This window comes from Rana temporaria, chromosome 3 (assembly GCF_905171775.1).
Source record: "Rana temporaria chromosome 3, aRanTem1.1, whole genome shotgun sequence".
Taxonomy (NCBI): domain Eukaryota; kingdom Metazoa; phylum Chordata; class Amphibia; order Anura; family Ranidae; genus Rana; species Rana temporaria.
Window position 1 is genome coordinate 253,750,215 of NC_053491.1, and position 22,532 is coordinate 253,772,746.

A 22,532-nucleotide genomic window follows, 5' to 3' on the forward strand; every position below is an offset into this window, starting at 1 on the left:
GCCTGGTCATATGTGAGCCTCGGAGCAAAAAGCCCACCAGCCACCCCTGAAGCAATGGGGTATGTTGGGGTGGGGGGGGGGACTACTAAGATCTATATTATCCAGCCTGTCACCGAGCCAGCAGTTGATAGAAGATCTCAGGAAAAAATAAAAAAGAAGTTCCCCAGAACCATGGGCCCATAAGGGAGCCAGATCCTTCTCCTCTACTAGGCAGAAAAAAAACCTGAGCTGCTCAGGGCAGCGTGAGGGATATGAACAGAGGGACCGCCCCCTGGGCAGGGCTGTTTCAGCTTTGCTAAAGTTTACATGTTTTAACCATTAACATGTCTGCCTAGTCCTGTCCTAATAGACGGAACATAACCCTACAGTCAAGAGTATAAGGAAGCTGTGTCCGTCCAAGGACGAAAGGGAAGAGAAAAAAGGTTTGCCCAGGAGATGCACTGTTTTTTTTCCCTGTTCAAAAACATTTTATTAAAAGTTTAGGAGAAATACAGCAAACCTCCAAATACATTACCATCTGCCATTTACATAATGGTGTAAACAATTAAATAGCTCAACAAATGACAGCCTACCGTGAGGTAGGGGGAAGGGTATCAGCCTAGAAATCGCATATAACAAGCTATACAACCGATACTAAATATTGACCGAATGAATGCATACCCCAAGTTAACCGGTTAATGACCACCATATGAACGTGAGGGGATATATAAGTAATTTACTTGAAGGTTGGTCTACAGGCAATAAGGGACATGAAAATGGTAGACCACCTAGCTCAGGTTATTCCTATCCCATCCATCCACAGCCACCAGAACCAAACTACAGGGAAGGAAAAACAAAACAAAAAAAAAAAAAATAGGATTTTTTGTACTCACCGTAAAATCCTTTTCTGAGTCCATGGACAGACACAGCTCCTTAAATCTTGACAAGTGGGTTATGTTCCCTGTTTACAGGAGAGGACTAGGCAGAAACATGTTAGATAATTAAATACATGTTACAATAACAGAGTTGAATAGCCCCGCCCAGGGGGCGGTCCCTCCAGACATAACCCTCCTCACTGCAGTCTCAGTTCGTAACAAGCAGTACAAACCTAAAAAGGAAGGGTGGGTGCTGTGTCCGTCCATGGACTCGGAGAAAAAGATTTTACAGTGAGTACAAAAAAATCCTATTTTCTCTCATCGTCCATGGACGGACACAGCTCCTTAAATCTTGACAAGTGGGACATCCCAAAGCAGTGTAAAAAACGAGGGGTGGGAAATATATCAGTAAAACCAATTTTAACTTCACCCCAAAACAAGCAGAGCTCCTCAACGGAGGAGGTGCAACTTTAAACAGCCGCCGGCAAAAACTAGTGGCCGAAAAAACCCATCAGAAGATGCACTCACAGCAACCATGTAAATTCTGGAAAAAGCGTGAACGGACGAGCAAGTTGCCAACTCGCACACCTGTGAGACTGATGCATGATGTTGGAAAAAAACTCAAGTGCCCTGGTCGAAAGTGCCGTGACCGGAAAGGGGGCCCGCCCCTTTAGCGCATAGGCCTGTATGATGGCCTGTCTGATCCACCACGAAATGATGGTCGACGAGACCGCCAGGCCCTTTTGTGGACCAGACACCGACACAAAAGAGTCAGAGCTCCGAAACAGCCGTAGCAGGCTGGTACACCCACAATGCGCGTACCACGCCTAAAGTATGAAAGGCAACCTCCGTAGGATGCGCCGGCTGAGGATGGAAGAACAATGTCCTTATTCCGGTGAAAGGCCGAAACCACCTTCGGAAGAAGGGAGGTTGCGGGCGCACCATCACCTAATCCTTATGGAGCATCAAGCATGGCGGCTTGCAAGACAAGACCACCAACTCAGAAACCCCTCTAACAGAGGTAAAGGCCACTAAAGGGGCTACCTTCTGAGATAGGGTCAAGAGAAAATGATGTTTCCAAAAGAAAGGTTCCTGAAGAACCGAGAGCACCAGAGTCAAAACTCATGGGGGAAGAGATGGGCCAAGAGGGGAAAGTATATGACAAACCCCCTGCACACAAAAAGAGACCCACCAGGGAACGGGCCGCAAAAAGGCCACTGAAAGAACACAGCCAAGGCTGAAATCTGCCACCAAACGGTGCTTTAAGCAATTTTTAGATCCACTCCAAGCTGTAAAAACAGCAGGACCCTGAACACCGAGTACGTCCGTGGACGTCACTCCATCCCTTCGCACCAAAAGATGTAGGCCTGCCAGGTGCGACGGTAGAAGACTACCGTGCCCTCAGCATTGTTGAGATGAGAGTCAGACAGACCCCGGTCACAAAGTCTGGCTTCCAATAGCCATGTTGAGCAAGTCGGTGACTGTACAACAGGAGGAAGTATGCCTCTGGCCCTGGAAACCGCCAGGGTACCTCCGCTACCAGGCGCCCGATATCAGCATACCAAGGACGCAGAGGTCAATCTGGAGTGATTAGAATCATCGGGATCTCCTCAGCCTCCACTCTGTGGAGCAGCCGAGGAAGCAACTACAATGGAGGAACGGCAAAAAAGTTGCCGATACAGACCCCACAGGGCCACCAGCGCGACTTACGCGTCTGTACTAGATCACTAGACCTGGCCACTAACTTCGACACCCTTGTGGTGGAGACGAGCGGCCAGGAGATCCATGCCCTGCAAGGGAGCCGAAACACCCCAAGCACAAAGACCAGTCGCCCTGGTCCAGCATCTGGCGACTCCAGTAGTCCGCCTGCTGGTATACCTGATGGTAGACCGAAGCCACGGCTGTGGCGTTGTCCGGCTGAAACCAGATCGGACGACCTTGCAACCTCCTCGACCACAAGAAGCATAGCCTGATCACCTAAAATAGTAGGACAATGAACGGTAGACAGCACCTGGTATTCCCAGGTGGTCTCCCACCCAGGCACTAGCCAGGCCCGACCCTGGGTAGCTACCGAGACCAGTTGTGACCCCCCCCCCCCAGGTTCACAACCTGTGAGCTGGCATCCGTCGTAAACCCCAACCACTGGAAGGAAGAAACAACTTCCCGGACCGAAGAGTCAGGAAACTCTGTCACCAACTCAGAGACTGACTAGGTGGCGCACCGGAATCTGATGATTTCAGAGACAATAGATTTTTACCACCTGGACAGTATTTCCCCTGGAAAACCCGTGTGTGGAACTGGGCATACAATACCGCCATGAAGGAGGCTACCCACAGGCCCCAGACCAGCAGGCGCCCGGAGAGAAGACCAATTGAGTGATGCCAATACCTTCACCGCAGACTGAAGAGTCTGCAATTTCTCCAGGGGAAGAAGGACCCTTCGCCACCGAGGAGTCCAGATCAACCCTAGATACTCCAACGCTGAGTCGGAACCTAGCATGCCCAGGATTTGAACCCTGGGTCGCACACATGGAGGTCAGGCTTGCTGCCACTGAGCTACACCTTCTGGCCTAAACGTTTAACACTCACCCAAATCTTTGGAGGGTCTGAATGGGAATAACACATCCACTAGGTCTGAGACAGAAGCTGCTCTCAGAAGAAAGTCGTCCAAGTAGCCAATGAGGCAAAGCCTCGCTGTCCTAACAAAGTTAGGATAAGTGCGAGCTCCTAGCTGAAAACCCATGGTGCTGACGCCAGATCAAAAGGGAAGGCCACAGGCTGACAGAGACCCTCTCTTATCACGAAGCACAGAAAAAAAATACTGTGACATGCGCAAAACGGGACATGCATGTATGTGCCCTGATGTCCGAGGACGCCCCCCGGATGGAGCGTAGCTACCACCGAACGAATGGATTCCATGCGGAACTACCCAACGTTCACAAAGGTATTTAGGGTCTGAGGCCCATAGAAAACCCCAAACCTCTCGTCTTGCAGGAAAGGTAAAACAACCCCGCAGCTTAGCAAGTCCCACACTGCCCAGGGCAGACAGACGGGCCGAGAGGAAGACACGTGGAAAGAACTTTGTTCTGTGGATAGGAGGAAACCCTATCTAGTACTCCGAAGAGACCACCTCGCAGACCCACTGATCGGAGAGCAGGGAGGTTTCACCGAATTGTGAACCTGCAAGCCGCCCCTCCCACCTAGAGACAGGGAGGGAAGGCTACATACATTGGCAGGATTTGGGTGCCGGCGTGATCGGCTTACGCACCCAGGGACAGATTAGTCCCCCAGCTGGGCCTTTGACGGCCTGGGATAGTTGCCCCTAAATAATACACACACACACACACACACATGGGGCCAGATCCGCAGAGAGAGTACGCCAGCGTATCTACTGATATGCCGGCGTACTTTTAAATTTCCCGCGTCGTATCTTTAGTTTGAATCCTCAAACCAAGATACAACGGCATCTGGGTTAGATCCGACAGTTGTATGGCTTCGTACGCCTTCGGATCTTAGATGCAATACTTTGGCGTCCGCTGGGTGGAGTTCTCGTCGTTTTCCGCGTCGGGTATGCAAATTAGCTATTTCCGACGATCCACGAACGTATGCGCTGCCGACGCATTCAATTACGTCGTCTCTAGTCGCCTTTTTCCGGCGTATAGTTAAAGCTGGTATTTTGCGGCGTATAGTTAGACTTGTCGTTCCCGCATCGAAATTTGAATTTTTTTTTTTCGTCCGTGAATCGGGATGGACGTAAGTCACGTCCAAGTTAAAAAAAATGACGTTGTTGCGACGTCATTTAGCGCAATGCACGGCGGGAAATTTAGAAACGGAGCATGCGCAGTTCATTCGGCGCAGGGACGCGCTTCATTTAAATGAAACACGCCCCCTAATCGCCGATTTGAATTCCGCCGCCAGAGATACACTACGCCGCCGTAACTTACGGCGCAAAATCTTTAAGGTTTCGAAATAATGCCAGGTAAGGTACGGCGGCGTAGCGTATCTCTGATACGCTGCGCAGGTGCAGATCTCTGTGGATCTGCCCCATAGTGTGTATGTATATTATGTAGGTGTATGTACACATGCCTTTGGAGGAAACCGGAGTACCCGGAGGAAATCCACGCAGACACAGGGAGCGACAATGCAAGCTCCAGGCAGATTGGCGTCAGTATCCGGATTCAAACCAATGACTCTCTTGCTGCTAAGTAATGGAGTTAACCACTACACCACCGTGTGCATAAAACCATTCTGAAACAGAAGCCCTGGATAACAAGGGCGCAGCATTCAATGAAGCATCACAGACCTATATGAGGCGCTGGACCAGCTGGTCCGCTAGCCTAATAACTTTGGGAGAGAGTCGGTGCTCCTTCACTGTCTGGTGCAAAATGCTCACCCCGTGAGTTTTATACAGCACTAGGGGGTCAGGACTACTCCAAGATGGCCGCCGAGTATTCAGAACGCGGCCACAGGAAAATGGCCGACCGCAATGTAAGCTGTGCCATAGCACGGCTACGACAAAATGGCTGTCAATGGGAGTTTTCAATGTAATTGAAAAACCTCCCAAAAAACGGCACCAGCGCCGACTGAGACCCCAGAGTAGTGGCCACAATAGGCGGCAAGTCAGACCCCAGCATGGTAAACATGGAACGGTCAGTACTTCGGATCTTCTATCAGTCAGATCCATACAAGCGGGGGTTCCCACAATAGGGAGAGTGGTCACCTATACATGACACCGGAGAAAAAGCCCACCTTTTGAAAAGGCTCTCCTCAAAGGGGCACTGAACCGCCCAGCGGTGAGGGACTACAAAAGCCCTCAGCGGCTGTGCTCATTCCGCCTCTAAGAAATTATCAAAGAAGGGCACAGAAGGAAAAAACCTACACAGAGCGGTCTGATTTTTTTTAAACTACCCAAGTACCTGGTCCATGGCTCCATAACAGAGCATTCCCCAGGGGGGAAGGGGGCACTCTTTTACCGCCCATCCACAGTTCACCCCCACCCTGGCACAAAGTATCCAGGACTAACAAAACCTCTGTGGGAATCCCAGGTGCCAACACCTGCTGCATGTTGGGGGAAGGACCCAGATACTGACTCCAAATATTAATAATATTTACATAGTGTGTATGTATAATATACACACCTGTCCTTACAAATAAACAAAAGCTCCTAGAGCCCTATTCAGGGCCTCTCACTCACTTGCTGCGCTGATCAGGGGTACCCAGGGGACTCGCCTCAGGAGGAGACTGCCCAGCGCTGCCATTCGCTCTCAGCACACAGCGTGTGAGAGGAAAAGAACCGTGAGGTAACTGTGCGGCATCTGCACGGACCTGTGTGCCAAATGGCGGCAAAATGCCGCGTTTAAACAGGAAAAGCCTCCTAGGGCTTTTTAACAGTGAAAAACCCCTATACAAAAAAGAAAAAACACAGGCCAGATAACACAGTCCCCTCAGGAAGGCCCCCTCCCCCGACAGTGGCAATGTTAGCAATGCAGCAAGGGAAAAGGAGCAGGGAAGGGAGAAGAGGACCCCCGAACCCCAAGAATGCCCAGCCGTACCAACCCACCGAATCGGGAGGCACTGTACTTACCCGTCCAAGTGAGGACTCGCTGACGCATTCCTGACAGAACTACAACCGCAATGGAGGTAGCTGTCGGCCCGGTCCACTGTGAGTGAGACAACACCACAGCCCAGTCATATGTGGACCTCGGAGCAAAGCTCACCGGCCACCCCAGGAGTCATGGGGTATGGCGTGGCAGACCCAGCCTCTTTGCAAAGGTGTGCCCACGCTTGCTGGTCGGACCGAGTAGACTACAAGGATTTATATTATCCAGCCTGTCTCTCAGCCGACAGTTGAAAGAAAATTCTTCAAGAAAAAGTAAAATAAAATTTCTCCTCAGGGCGCTGGGCCCAAAGGGAACCATATGTCGTCCTCCTTGCTAGGCAGAACGAAACAGAGGCTGCATGCTGCAGTGAGGAGGGTTATGTCTGGAGGGACCGCCCCCTGGGCGGGGCTGTTCAACTCTGTTAATGTAACATGTATTTATATATCCAACCTGTTTCTGCCTAGTCCTCTCCTGTAAACAAGGAACATAACCCACTTGTCAAGATTTAAGGAGCTGTGTCCATCTATGGACGATAAGAGAAAAGGGGGCACAGCGCAAACAAAAGATAAGAAATGGAGAAGGGGTGGGACCACCACCAACGTATGCTTAGTTGCATCACACCAGAGGCAAGGCTCAGGTAAGACTTCCAAGATCCAAAGTTGAAAAATTCCAACCAGATGTCAATTGTAGTCCTATTGCAGCGCCTGATATGACCGAGAGCCTCTGAAGGTTATCCAGGCCTCCCAGGTATCGGAGGCACTTTTTTTTCTATTAGGCACCTATATAGTGCCATCAATTTACACAGCGCTTTACATATATATTGTACATTCACATCAGTCCCTGCCCTTAAGTAACTTACAGTCTAATGTCCCTTAATCACATACATACACATACCCAGCCAATTTAGGCAGCAGCCAGTTAGCCAACCAGCATGTTTTTGGGGTGTGGAAGAAAACCCCCACAGGTACAGGGAGAACATGCAAACTCCAGGCAGGTAGTGCAGTAGTTGAAACTTCAAACTGACAACCCTAGAGCTGCTAGGCAGAAGTACTAATCACTTAGCCATTGTACTTTAAAGCTTCTTGCTGTTATGCTAGCATTCTGGGCCGAATGGGCAAAGGGGACACTCATGAGTAATACTGAGCTTACTTAGAAGTGGCAGCTTGTTACTGTGATAGGCAGTCTTACTGGTCAATATTAGTTTGCAGCTTTGCCTTTCAGAACAGTCCAGCAGTGGCAGCTACATGAAGGCTGATGCAGGTATGAGGTTTCTGCACTTTACAACTGACAGGAGTTTTTTTAAATGGTGACAGAGTTGCTTTAAAGGAGATCTATAATCACAACACACACACACTTTCATTTTATATCAGCATTGTAAAAAAAATAGTAAAAACCTGTTATTTTCAGCAATGCAATATAAGCTTGCTTAAAAAATCTATATGTATTGTGCTGCCTATCAGCTGGACACTTCTTTCCACAACTTCCTAAATTCCCTGTATGCTTTGCATGCAGCTTTTCATCTGCTCATTCCTTGGTTTAACTTTGAATTTCTAAGGACTAAATATTTCATGGAACCTTGGGGGCAAGCAAGTTCTGCTTTACCATCTCCTCTACTACCTTTGTAAATTGTTTGGGTTTATGGGAGCAGGCACCTAGTTTTCACAGGTACCTGCTCCCTCTGCCAGAGGAAGTCACAGCCAGCTTCTCACAAGATGCTGGAGCTGAGGAACTGAAGAACAGTGAAGTACCGGCTTAGGTGAAGACCATACTGGATCCCTGGATTGGTATATGTCGGTTTATTAAAAGGTCAGCAGGTACAATATCTGTAGCCGTTTAATTTGCTTATAAACTGTAGCTCTTCTCTAAATGTAAGGTTTCGATTCAAAATTTGCCACAGTTCTATTAGAACAAAACTTTCCAAAATGGCCCACCTCTTTCCCACCAAATAAAAATGACACAACACAAGTTTAAGTTGTAAATTTTTTGGTGTGGTTCTGGTTATATCCAATTCAGAGTTTGTGGGATGACTATATTGATGTGTTTTTTTTTTTTCCTTTTGTTTTTGTTTTTTTAACCAGTGTATTTTTTTTCCTCTTTTTTTTTACTTGTTATTTTGTCTGTCTTGAACCACGGAACCATGTCTCTTTATTGCAAAAATGAACATGCCTTAAGAAATTCAACTTGTAAATTAATAAAACATTACATTGGATGATTTTTAAACGTATAAACAGTTAGAAAATCAACAATATTGCCTATTATACTATGACACAAGTTCACCATATTGTAAAAACTATAATACATATATAATACATAAGAAGAACCAAAACACCACCCATATGATCATTTTATCAAAATCTCTTTGTATTCTTTAATACTCCTGTCCATGCATCTTGGCCAATTTTATTATCAACAATGAACTAGCAGGTCTGTTGTAAGATTCATTAAGGCCTCACTGTTCATTTCATATATTTAGAAGAGTAAAAAGCAGATAACAAAATTATGAAGGTGAAAAATGTGTTTAAAACGTGTGTACATGAGTTTTTTTAAATACAGATTATTATCACAAAAGTATGTTTATGGTGTAGTAAACTTAAGGAAACACACTGGCGTTTCTTCATTAGAATGGTTCAGGAAAACAATGCTATTAAGATAAGAGGTATGATTCTATGCCCCAAGACTTGACCTTTTCATTAGGGACAAGCGTTATTTTAAACCAATTTAGAAATACGTCTGGCATGTGGTGCATTATACGTAAGGCACAACTGCAATACTAAAATTGGTGTTTAAGAGCTCATGTAACTGCTTTGGCCCAGCAGTTTAAAATTAACTAGGGACTCTCAATTTTTGCAAATAGGCCATATGGGTTATAATATTGACACATTATCAGTCTGATTAACCGAGATATACAGTAATTCAATACTGATGAATGCACAACATAAACCATAATCAAAATCCCTGGCAGCGCAAAGCTAGTAAAACTCACCTCTGCATCAGCCCATGTCTCCTATCTTCCCCTCTGTTCAGGGGCTGCAGCCTCCGTAATATTCCTGAGTATTCTACACATCTGAGATTGTCACATTTCTGTTCCATACCCTGAGCCCTACATGACTCAGCAGTGATGTAGGGGACTGTAGAGGAAACCACAGCACACAGACAATACCACAAGTGTCAAATGCCAAAGAATTTTAAAGTGGGGTGCAGCATTTGGAAAAGGTAGAAAACATGGACTGCCAGAGAGGTAAATACAAGAGCTCTTCTATTGCAGGAGACCGGCATTCTTTTTTTTTTTTTTAACAGACTGACAGTTTCTTTAAAGGAGACTTCAGCGCAAGCATTTGGGATACAATGAGAGTGAGGATACATGCATAAATATTACTTTGTGTCCACCCATGCAATCCACTAAATTTAGAGTGCATGACACAATTTTGGCTGTTTACTAAGGAAATTTTTAGTCCAGAATATGGAGCGAACACAACACTTTTTTATATAAAGACAAGGCAGAAGACCTCAGCATGAGATCTTGGCACTACAATAGAGGTATAGAAACATAAGATACTTGAAGTCTCCAAATGGATGCTTGGTAAAGTCCTCCTTTAAATAGTCATATAAAAGGTGATTGTTAGGGAAAAAAAAAATGAAATTTTAGGCAACTGTAAACTAAATTATAAGAATAGAAACTAAAATATGGGTCATTCTCTTGACAAATATCTTACAAAAATCAAAATATATAAATGGATGGTTTCACCAAGAAACCTACAATTTATGTAATCCCAGCACATCAGCACATGACATCTTGTAAGCTTTCCAGAATTAAAATGACAAAGTTAAATAAAAACAACTGCAAAGCAAAGTTTGAGGACAGTTCACTGTCCAATGTGAAAATGCGGAGTGACAGAAAAAAAAAAGGAAGGGAGGAGGAGAAGAAAAAAACAAAAAAAAACAAAAAAAAACTTTTGCCTACTGCTGATGTGGCCACTTTTTGCCTCACAAGTTTGGTCTTCTTCCTCACCACTTTTGGTACAAAAATAAAACATTTCTGGGCATATATTCAATAAGAATTTTAGCACGCAGAAAGGAGAAAGTTATGTACAAAATTATACATCTTAAGAAAACATCTGTACACAATATATAAATCCTTTGTCTCCCTCCCAATTTCCACATATAAAGGTCTCTGCATCAACATGACACAATAGTGAAATGTAGGTGACGTTGCAGATGAGAACCGACTGCTGGCTTTTACTATAGTCCTGAAAGGAAACTCCAGTCTTGTTGGGAAAAAAAAAATGTTATATATATTTAATAGGTAATTTTTTTGGTTAATGTCTGCACAGAGCTTGAAGTCAGATTATAGGCATCTCCAGTACATCCAGCATTTACCCATTATCTTTAGTGAGATACTTGCAGAGTATGCTGCGTGATTAAAGGGATGCAGTGTTCTTAGAACACAAACATTTTACCATGTAGCCCACACTTTTAGTGCCATGTGCAGGCACAGAGGAAAAAAAGGCAGGCAAGATCTACAATAAAAGGTTGTTCCTGCAATAATTCCTGCAATTTGGATAGCAAAGCTGGAGAAGAATTTTTTGCCCACAACAAAACTGGAGTCTCTCCTTAAACAATTCATTTATAGGTTTGGTCTGCACAAACTGGATATTTCAGCCTTTGGCATATGCTGACACGTTTAACAAGGTCACTCTAAGACCATTAATACACTGGCTTCATCTTGAACAATGGAAGCCTTGTTCTGATATGAAGGCCAACAATGTAGATTGTTGTACACCGGTGTTCAGAACAACATGTGCGTCTATGACACAGGTCTAATTTTCAACCTGGTCCTCCATGGCCTGGGTTATAGTTTGTTTTGTTATTCATTACGCGTTCATGCGCTGCTTCCTTATTTATCTGTTCAATGTTGCCCCTGCGTGGGCAAACCATGGCTTGTTACAATTTTTGAAAACCCAATAAAATATTGAAACCAAACAATGGAAGCTTTGTAAATTTTTTGATCTCACTGTACACGCATTGCTCTCAAAAAGGTTATCCGTGTGTAAAATGCACAATTCTGCTGGCCAGAATACATCTCTTGCCTGGCATCTCATGCTCAACTTGGAGTCTCACTTCTCTTGCCCCAACCCAAGGTGCCAATTCTTATTTCTCTACTCTCCATAAATAAAAATAAATACCCAAAAAAGGAGAATGAGCCTTCTTTTTACCTCTCGACTCTCAAGGTTAAGTAGACCTGAATGTGCAAAGGGCTTGTCAGTTTCAGAGGTTAGGGGGCAGTAAAACCAGGAGGCTAAACTGCAGTTTCACACCCAGTGCCGACCGCCTGAGCACTAACAGCCAGCTGCTCATGGCTATACACATGCTGTGGCAAAGCTTAAACAGCGTGACGTTTTTGTCAGGCTCCAACTTAAATCAGGTCTATTGGCCATGCTAGAACAGCACCGTAAGCTCGGTAGTACGACAGTTAAATCATTCAGTGAGAAGGCAACAATGACTCCTCACTGCCTGTCAAATATCTCTGAAAAATTATCAAAGTGTGAATCGCATTGCAGAGGAGTGGCAGTGTCTGCAGCACTTGTGAATGAGACCACAGATGTGACAATCAGATGTAATTCAATTTACCAACATCCAGCAACTGAAACAGTTTGGTAGACCAAACCTTTATAATAATGTACATGATAAAGATGCTTCATGCGTTTAGGTGAACCCAGCTAAATGATATCAAAGTACACCTTTATGAAGGATTTGACAATCCCCTACTGCCTCTCCTGATTAAATACAGTCCACCATTACTGTGCAATGTAATGTCATACAATTATCTATTAAAAATAAACAAAGGCATACATTGTCTGCTTGATCTATTAACAAATCCTGCTAACTTCACAGATATACAGAATGCTTGGTAATGAGTTCATTACCCAGGACAAAATTGGTCAGGTATCAACTAGTACTTTTTCAAAGAAAACCGGTCAAGCAGGGGTATTCAAAACACAGGAGTACAAATTATCTTGTAAAATTGCTGAGACTTTAAAGCATTTTTACTGGCAAAAAAGAGTAAACTGACCAATATGGGCTGGATTTCAAATAAGCTTTTCCCAGATCACAGAGGGCTAAACTATGCATTAAACAAGGACAATATAAATTGTTTAGAAGCAGAAGATAAACCTCTAGTTGTCAACTAAGCAAATTTGCAGACATTTTCACTGTGTTGCAAATAAGCTAGGAGTTAAAAGGCAATTAAAACCATGCTACTAAATGAAAAAAAAATTTCAAGTGTAGTTGCCAGGTCATATTTTCTAGACCTTGTCACAGGTACACAGAAAGAGGAACTAGTGCTACTAACCAAGACATGGGACTCTACTCACAAACCTAACACATAAGGATAAAGATCTTTATTATATATATAAAAAAAAAAAAGAAAGAAGAAGAAGAAAATATATAAGGATTCAGCAGATTTAAAATTTACAGTGACGTAGCTGAAAATAAAAGATCTTTATTCCAGTATTAAAATTTTGGGCCTATAAGTTTGGACAGGTCATCCAGAGTACTTTTTGGGAAAGCTTTATGAAATGTCAGGTGCAACCTACACACATCTTCAAAAAGTGCTATTGACCAACCAGAATTTTGGTGCAGATCTCATTATTAAACTCAATTTGTAGCAGTACTGCCTGATCAATGTTTATGTGTTTTCTATGTACAGGTACCATAACCAAGGACACAACTGTGCGATAGCACAGCAGCTTTTGCCAGCTAGCTGTTACAAATTGAGGCACCTAATATTAAGATGTGAACCTGGTCATCAGCCATTTCTAAGATAACCAGTGTTCTGCTTTTACAAAAATATTAATAATGTGCCTGGCTACCACCTGGACAAATTGAAAACCTGACATGTTAGTAGCACCAGAAGATTCGATTTGGGAAACACTGTTAGAAACAAGTGTGTGCGTGTTAGTCCAGATCTCAGCCACCCTTTGCTGTCTTTTTGAACACATGGGTGGCTGTCTGTAAAACAAAGAATACAGGTGTTTGCTTCCAGTTCTTCACTGGAGTGGGAAAATGTGTTGATATGGGCCGAGAGGTATATGGTTCTACTTCTGTGCCTACAAGTAAGGACCAAGCATCTGTATATTTATAAAGGCATTGGATTTGAGAGAATTATTAAATTAATACTGAACTAAAGTGATACTATACAATTAAATATTTAGGTTCTACTCAAGTTGGGTCAATTTAAATCTTAAAAAATAAAACTATGTATTTTAAAGACTTTCAAAAATATTTCACTCTACTCTGCATATAGGACCACAGTCACAAAAAAACAAAAAAACAAAAACCACACAGTCTTTTGCCTTTGGCTTTCATACGTGTGGCTTATTCACAATTCATTGATTTACTTTCTGCAATAATGTGGAGAGAGGGGAAAAAGTCTTCCTTGAATCTGACTCTGCTTTCCATTTGTGTTTTCATGGTAAAAAGTTCTGCAAACACTCTTTAAGAGGGAAAAATATAATATGTACAGTCCTGCCGATTCTTTATCTCCTCCAAGATCGAGACTCATCTTCATCCTCGTCTTCATCATCATCTTCATGAAGAAATGGATCTGAGGTTTCAGCCTCCTAAAACAATGTTCTATGTTTAAAAAAATACTCAAACAACCACAACAACATTTTATATCATATGTACATACAGTATCCAACAAAAGTGAGTACTCCCCTAATTTTTTTTTTTACTTCTTTTCATGTGACAACACTGAAGAAATTACACTTTGCTACAATGTAAGTAGTGAGTGTACAGCTTGTACAACAGTACACACTAACACAGAGCCAACTTATTTTTTCTTTTTAATTTAGGGCCTGTGTTGACGGGCTTTGAGCTTGTGAAATGGAAAGTTTGAGATGCTTCCGAGAGCATTCAGACTTCATTGACAAGTGCACATGACCTGCTTCATGCAGGGTTTTGTATTCATATAGAATTGTATGGTAATGCAAAATCTGTCTGGCAGGAGCAAATGTCTTATTAGCAACAGATGTTTTAAAAGAGAATTTTATAGTTTAGTTGGCACATCATTTCAGTTATTGAAATGTTTAATTTAAAAGTGCATACCCAGTATTATTTTGCAGTGTTGCCATGTAATCTGTGTCTATATAATGAAAGGGGATTTGTGATGTCAGAAACGGATGTTGCACAACAAGATCTGGATCAAAAGTAAACTTTCCAGGTTAGTAGGGCTGAGGTCTAGGTACTGTGCATGTCGCGCAAATTCCTCCACAATAAACTCAAAGTATTACGTTTATGGTAAAAGTTTATGGTAAAAGTGTTGCTGGCGCAAGTGAAAATATACTATAATCAGAAAAGAAGGGTCAAGACACCCAATGATGCCTGGTCCTTAAAATGTAGTTATAGTATGTGAATTGCGCTCCCCTAGTGGTTCATCTGTCACCACCTACTTCTGGGCAATGATTTTAATTATTAGCCCCCAATACATATCACCTCCATTTGATAATACATCGAATAGCTATATATGTGCCAAATACTTGTATACAAATATTCTGCTCAGAAAAATTGTAAAAACTCAAAAAAACACAAAACCACAAAAAAAATTCCATATATCTACTGTTACGCTTATGATATGGTGCTCATATAAACCTTGGTGCCCCTATCCCAAATACAAGGGGTCACTGTCTCCAAGGCAAACAAGTGTTATAATAGAAATCTATATATGGAAAAATAAAAAAGTATAAACATACAAATATAAAAATATAAATATGTGACAATTAAATAGAAAATTTCAGAATTGGTCCTCTGCTCATTAAAGTCCCAATATGCTAATCAGGTGCTTGTATAAATCTCCGCGCTGCAGAGCAAGGGGGGGGGGGACTGCAGGCAGCAAAGGGGGGTCAGATCATATTGGGACAATGGGAATATTTGTGAAACGCGTAGTGGCTGCTGATACCTGCGGAACCATGCGTTGATCGTGAGGTAGACGCTGGGGGAACTCGAGAGGAACGGCTCATACCTTCCAATTGTTTTGCATACACGGCTGGAGAAGCTTGGTGCCGGCATACGGGCACAACCAAATATGAGTGCAATACCTACCGTATTTGCTGGCGTATAAGGCGACCAGGTGTATAAGACGACCCCCTAATTTAGCAGTTTTTTAAAGATTTTTTTTTGCCTGTACTCACCGTATAAGACGACCCCCATTCCGATGCTTCATATTTCTTTCTGCTGGAGCCATATTCTTTCATTATTGCTGGAGATGGAGCCAATTAATTAATACAAAGCCTGCTTGGATTGGCAGAGGCTGTATCATCATCAACCCACGCCTCTGACTCTCAAAGCCAATCTGAGCAGCCTACTGTATGTAGGCACTCGGATTGGCAGAGGTTGTTACTCCAATCCGAGCAGGCTCTGTATTCATTTGAATACATCGCTCACCGGGATTGGCTAAGCGGTATATACTGTATGTAGCCGAAGCTACATACAGTATTACCGCACATCCAGCAGGCATCTGAGCAGCTGACCCGGCGTATAAGACGACCCCTGCTTTTTGGCCAGTTTTTTTAAGTGTAAAAGGTAGTCTTATACGCCAGCAAATACAGTATTTGTTTTTAGGCAACCAATACATTTTTTGCGTACTACACCGTGAGGGGCACTCCTCTTTTTTATGAGCTATTGTAGGAGAGAAAGAGACCCCATTGGCATATCCAAGGCATCTGGCAATTGGTGAAAAGACGTGTAAGAGGAGTGGTTATCCTGGGAATGAACCAAAGGCATTTATTTGATTGAGATCTGGTGAGTGGCCATTTCTAGCAGTGACAGGAATATCACAGAAGTGGTGACATTTCATTGTGTTATAACACCCCACGGGAGAAGCATTTATACAAGCACCTGATAGCATATTGGGACTTTAATGAGCAGAGGACCGATTCTGAAATTTTCTATCTAATTGTCACATATTAATATTTTTTCACTATATACATATTTTTATATTTGTAGGTTTATACTTTTTTATTTTTCCATATATAGATTTCTATTATAATTTTTACAAATACAATTTTTCTGAGAAGAATATTTGTATATAAGTATTTACACACATATATATCTATTTGGTGTATTATCAAATGGAGGTGATATGTATTGGGGGCTAATGATTAAAATCATTGGTGACAGATGAACCACTAGGGGAGCGCAATTCACATACTATAACTATATTATGTTTATGGACCTGGCTTTGTTTACATAGGCAGTCTATACTAGAACAGAAAAGGACCTTCCCCAAAAACTGTTGTCACAAGGTTGGAAGTGCACAATTGTCTATAATGTCTAAATTATAAAAATGTCATATGGGTACAGTGTATGCAGAGAAGGTGCACCAATCTAAGTGCAGTAGTATAAAAAATTGGAACGTCCGACGACGCGGCGTTGCGCCCCACGCTGAGGCGCACGCTGTCTCGATCAGTGGCCTCTCTCAGGGTAATATTGGAGTTCTCATAATCATCAGCCCACCTGTTTGCCGAGGATTTTGTCCGGTATAGAAATCGCTGTCATTTCCATCTGTTCCATCTGAACTCCACAGTGACACCGGACACCGGACCAGATCGCCCTATACATGCCTTTGATTTCTTACATTATGTGAGTAGTACATACACTTCTACACTTCTATTAAAAGTTTTATGCTACTGCACTTAGATTGGCGTACCTTCTCTTCTTTTTGCAGTCAATCTACTGCAGCTGCCGCTCATTGTAATATGACAGTGGCGGGAATATATGGCCAGCTTAAGAAGAAGAAAAAAAGTATGCGCTAATCACGACCCCCCCCCCCCCCCCCCCCCCCCAATGTAAAAAATAAAATGTTAACCATAAGTATAACAGACATTGTAAGGTGGGAGTACTTTACCTCTTCCTTGGACTCTTCCTCCTCTGTTTCAGTGGACATGGAAGGAATCTTTGGTTTGTGCCAGCAAACTGTTAATTTTCGACCTTTAAATTTTGAACCTTGGTTAGCTGCCTAAAAAAAAAAAAAAAAAAAAAAAAAAAGGATTTACAAAAATACACCTCAGAATAAAGCTTAGAACCTTTCACCAGTGTAGAAATACTCAGCACAAGATAAAGAAGCCTCCAAATAGTTAAAATAGAAGATCATTTGTACTCCTAGGGGTCCATTTAGAAATGTCCTCACCCAAAATTTTCACAACTCTCACAAATGATTCACCAATTTTTGTAACTAAATCTTAGGTGGAAAAATGTATGAATCTGATGTTAAACGTTCCATGAATTTTGGACGAAGACAAAGAAACATACACTACTGTGTAAATTTACTGTGTTGATTGTGAGCACACCAAGAAAGTTACCCCTCCATGTCAGATATAGAACTGAACTAGGCATTCAATTTTTACCCAATAGGGGCAAAATCTGCACTCCCAATTAAAAAAAAAATAAATAAAAAAAAAAGGAACTTAAAAAAGAAATGAAAGAAAAAAAAAAAAAGTATTTTTATACTTACTGTAAAATCCTTTTCCTGGAGTCCCCTCCTACTACCAGCATGTCTCACTTTTATAGCAAATGGGCATATAGCATTGCCATACAACACAGAGGGTGAGACCTACAACCTGTATCCCTCGACAGACTTAAAAAAAAATAATTTTTTACTGCGAGTACAAAAATCCTTTTCAGTCTTTTCTTGTCCATTAAGGGACACAAGGGTAGTCCAACGTAGGGGTGTAATACACAGCAAATGGCTAAAATTCACAAAAATAAAAAATAGGGCTGGCCTGCTGATCAAGGAGCAATATAAAATAACCTTTCTACCCAATGCTGGCCGAAACATCCACCTGGTAGAAACTTGCGAGAAGGTGTGAACAGAAGACCACGTGACAGCCTAGCAAATCTGGAAAACAGCGTTTACAGATTTAGTAGAGCGTGCCTTGGCAGGAAGGGGTAGAATATGAGGATTCTCAAGACCATACATTTAAATTATGGTCTGGTTGTTCCACCCAGAGATGGTTGGCACACGATCTCTATGTGTTCATGAACACAGAGATCAGGGAGCACTAGATTTTCCTCTACCTTTTTTACATGCCCTGAATGCTCCATCTTAATCGTTTATCTGGCTGCTGTTGTGAGATCCTGTCTTTACACACTGCTGACATCCCTGAGAACAGGAAGCTTGCTGTGCTATATTCATGCTGATTGACACTTTGTTGGTCTGGGTATTAAGGTGCGAGGCCATCCTTTCCATGTGGTGGAGGTTTCTCCTTTCCTGGACATCACTCCTGGATTGTTTTTTGCACTTACCTTTACTGTTGGACTATTTATATTGCACCAGAGCACTTTATGGACTTTCTTTTTAATGTATACTATATCATTATTTAATTTTTTATTTTGCGCTGCACTTTTTTTCACTGTATATACATGGTTTTCGCCAAAGAAAGTGAGCAAGTAGTTTGTGGACTACAAAGTCATATTGTTTAATTGGACAGTCTAACGCTGAAAAACTGACAAAATATGTATTTTAAGAATATTGCATATGTATTTCTTACATTTTCAGCCTCTTGCCTTGTCTTGAATGTTAAAATGACAGTTGGTGGGAATTCCTCTTCTTTCAAGTCATCAACTTCACCAAATTTCTATAATTTAATTACCAAAAAATAAATAAAAAATAAGTTTACAGTAAGACAACATACAATTCTTAAGCAAAAATACACCACAAAATGATTCACATAAATAGCGGAGCCTTAGTTCTTGGTGCAAAGATATATCAGCATGGGCCTGGCATTTTAGGAGCTCAATGTATGTATGGTCCTATCAGGGTTAAAGAAGAAGTAAACTCTTCTTGTTTAATTGTACCTACAGGTAAACCTATAATAAGACTTGTTTAGGAGAGAATTACTATACACGCTGCCGATTACATCAGCGTTCTGAAGGAACAGTTTTTTCAGGGCCCTGTGCCATGACCAGCAGCTCCTGCACACATGCACAGGACAGACATCATGGCGGCTCAAGCCAATCACAGCCCTGAAGCCCGCAAACCCGGAAAAATAAATACATGGGGAAGATGTCAGCCGTCTTAGCGCCGCTGCAGGGCTTCGTTCCTAAGGTCAGTATTTCATAATGAACTAGCATGCAATGTATACTAGCTCATTATGTCTTTGCCTTACAGTTTTTTTATTTCTCGGGTTTACAACCTCTTTAATTTTGTATGTGTGATTAGTTTCATTTCTATCACTAATCTCCACACATAAGCTTTCCCAATGGTTCATAGTACACAGAATGAACTGTTGATTTGATATATGCACTTATTTTTTGGGTACCCTAGATGGGACAGCTTTCCTCTGAAGATATTTGCCCCCATTAATAGGCTACCAACCTGCAAAAAAATCAATGCCCAAAAGTAGTTATTCCTAAACACGACAGTTGATGAATGAGGATCCAAGAAATTCACACCCTCCAGGAGAGAAAAAGATTTTTGTGCTCACCGTAAAATCATTTTCTCCGAGTTTATAGACGGACACAGCCTTAATCTTGACAAAGTGGGTATTAGCCTTCATTCAGGAGTGACCAAGCAGAAACTTGTAGAAAGTGTTAAACACATCACACCTAATACAGTACTGCCCAGGGGATGGTCCCTCTGGGTATAACCCCTCTCTCTGCATCTCGCAGATCAGTTCGTCAAAAAGCAGTACAAACCTAAAAAAAGGAGGGGTGGGTGCTGTGGCCGTCCATGAACCCAGAGAAAGGGATTTTACGGCGAGTACAAAAATTATATTTTCTCTTTCGTTGGACGGACACAGCCTTAATCTTGACAAAGTGGGACATCCCAAAGCAGTGTCAAAAACGAGGGGTGGGAACAGCATAAAATAAACTTCACCCCAAAACAAAAAACAGAGCTCCTCAACTGAGTTGCAACTTAAACAGCCGCCTGCAAAACTTTACGCCCGAAAGAAGCATCCGAAGATGCACTCACATCAACCTTGTAGAATTTAGTGAAAGTGTGAATGGACGACCAAGTCGCCGCCTTACACACCTGGGAAACATATGCTTGATGTCGGAAAGCCCAAGAGGCACCTATTGCCCTGGTCAAATGCGCCGTGACAGGAAAGGGGGGCGCCCAACCTCGAGATGGTGGCCGACGAGATCGCCAGGGACTTCTTGGGACCAGCCACCGAAACCAACAGTGAGTCTGACCTCCCGAACTGAGCAGCCAAGTATACTCTCAGAGCTCAGACAACGTCCAAGGAATGCAACGCCGCCTTCTTAGGATGCGACGGACGAGGACACAAGGATGGAAGTACAATGTCCTCATTGAGATGGAAGGCTGAAACGACCTTAGGAAGGTAGGCTGCGGACGCAGCACCACCTTATCCTTGTGGAAGATCAGATAAAGGAGCCTTGCATGACAAGGCTGCCAGCTCAGAAACCCATCTAACTGACGTAACAGCCACCAAAGAGACCAGTTTCTGAGAAAGTGTCAACAAGGGAACTTCCCTAATGTTCTCAAACGGTGGCTTCTGAAGCACCAAGAGGACCAGGTTCAGGTCCCACAGTGGTAGTGGAGGGCGGATCAGAGGGGCCACATGCCGAACGCCCTGTACAAAACGTACTCACTAGAGAGCGAGTCGCCAGGGGTCGTTAAAAAAAAAAAAAAAAAAAAAAAACACACACACACACACACGGCAGAAATCTGCCCCTTAAATCGTACTTAAGGCAAGTTTTTGGTCCACCCCCCCACTGTACAAACAGCAGGACTCTGGAAACCAAATAAGTACGCAGATTCCACCTCATCTCCTCACAAATGGATATGTAGGCCTTCCAAGTGCGATGGAAATCTTCCTAGAGGATAGCTTCCGAGCCCTCCTCATGGTAGAAATCACTGAATCTGACAGGCCCCGGTCTCTTAGCACCTGGCTTTCAATAGCCATGCCGTTAAAGCCATAGACTGTAAAGCCATCGACTGTAAAGCAGGATGAAGTATGGGACCTTGCGACAGCAGGTCCTCTCTTAACGGTAGACGCCAAGGGACGTCTGCTACTAGATGCACTAGGCTGGCGTACTAAGGACGCCAAGGCCAGTCCGGAGCAACTGGGATCATTGGGACCCCTCTGTCTCCACTCTGAGAAGCAGATGAGGAAGGAGCCTCAGAGGAGGGAAGGCATAGATTAGCCGGTACCGACTCCACAGTGCCACCAACGCATCTGTTGCGTCTACCCATGGGTCTCTTGACCTGGCCACAAACCTCAATACCTTCCGATTGAGTCGAGACGCCAGGAGATCTACGTCTGGCATGCCCCATCTTGAGCAAAGGAGCTGAAAACACATCCGGATGCAGAGACCATTCTCCTTGGTCCAGCATCAGGCGACTCAGGTAGTCCGTTTGACAGTTTTCCACGCCCGGAATGTATATGGCCGATAGGGCCGGTACGCTCCTTTCTGTCCACCTTAGGATGTGAGCGACCTCCGATGCTGCAGCCGAGCTTCTGGTTCCTCCTTGATGGTTGACATACGCCACCGCCGTGGTGTTGTCCGACTGGATCCTGACTGGATGCCCCTGTAGCCCCTGAGACACCGTGGAGAGGCACAGCCTGATCGCCCGGAGTTCCAGGACATTGTTCGGCAAGTGGGATTCCTCCGGAGTCCGGTGAACCTGGGTCGACTGAACCCCCCCCAGACTCCCCCCCCCCCCCAACCTGTAAGGCTGGCGTCCGTCATGACCACCATCCAGTGAAAAAGGAAGGATTGACTTTCCGGACAGAAGTGCCGGAAATGTCAGCCACCAAACTAGGGAGGTCCCGACTAGGTAGCTCACCCGGATTTGACAATCCAGGAAAGATGGTCACTTGTCCCATATGGACAGAATTTCCTTCTGCAACACTTGCATGTGAAATTGAGCGTACTGTATCGTCTTGAAGGAGGCTACCATGAGGCCCAGGACGCGCATGCAAAAGCGGAGCAACGATTATCTTTGGGATGTCAACTGCCGCACCACAGCCCGAAGGGTCTGCAATTTTTCCATAGGGAGAAAACTTTCGCCTCTGAGAAGTCCAGAATCAACCTCCAGATACACTAGGCGTTGAGTC

At 43.5% G+C, this 22,532-nt stretch overlaps 1 protein-coding gene across 3 annotated transcripts in view; it reads right to left on the reverse strand.

Moving 5' to 3' along the window:
• Positions 1–8,419: 8,419 nt before the first annotated feature.
• The window catches only part of RBM27 (RNA binding motif protein 27), a 152,131-nt gene continuing 138,018 nt past the window's right edge, over positions 8,420–22,532 (reverse strand). For all 3 annotated transcript variants that reach the window (XM_040344582.1, XM_040344581.1, XM_040344583.1), the window contains 3 exons: positions 18,999–19,085; positions 17,357–17,467; positions 8,420–14,072 (listed from right to left, as the gene is read on the reverse strand). In XM_040344582.1, the coding sequence (XP_040200516.1) occupies positions 13,989–14,072; positions 17,357–17,467; positions 18,999–19,085 (282 nt within the window). In that variant the 3' untranslated portion in view covers positions 8,420–13,988. The remainder of the gene's footprint in view (positions 14,073–17,356; positions 17,468–18,998; positions 19,086–22,532) is intronic.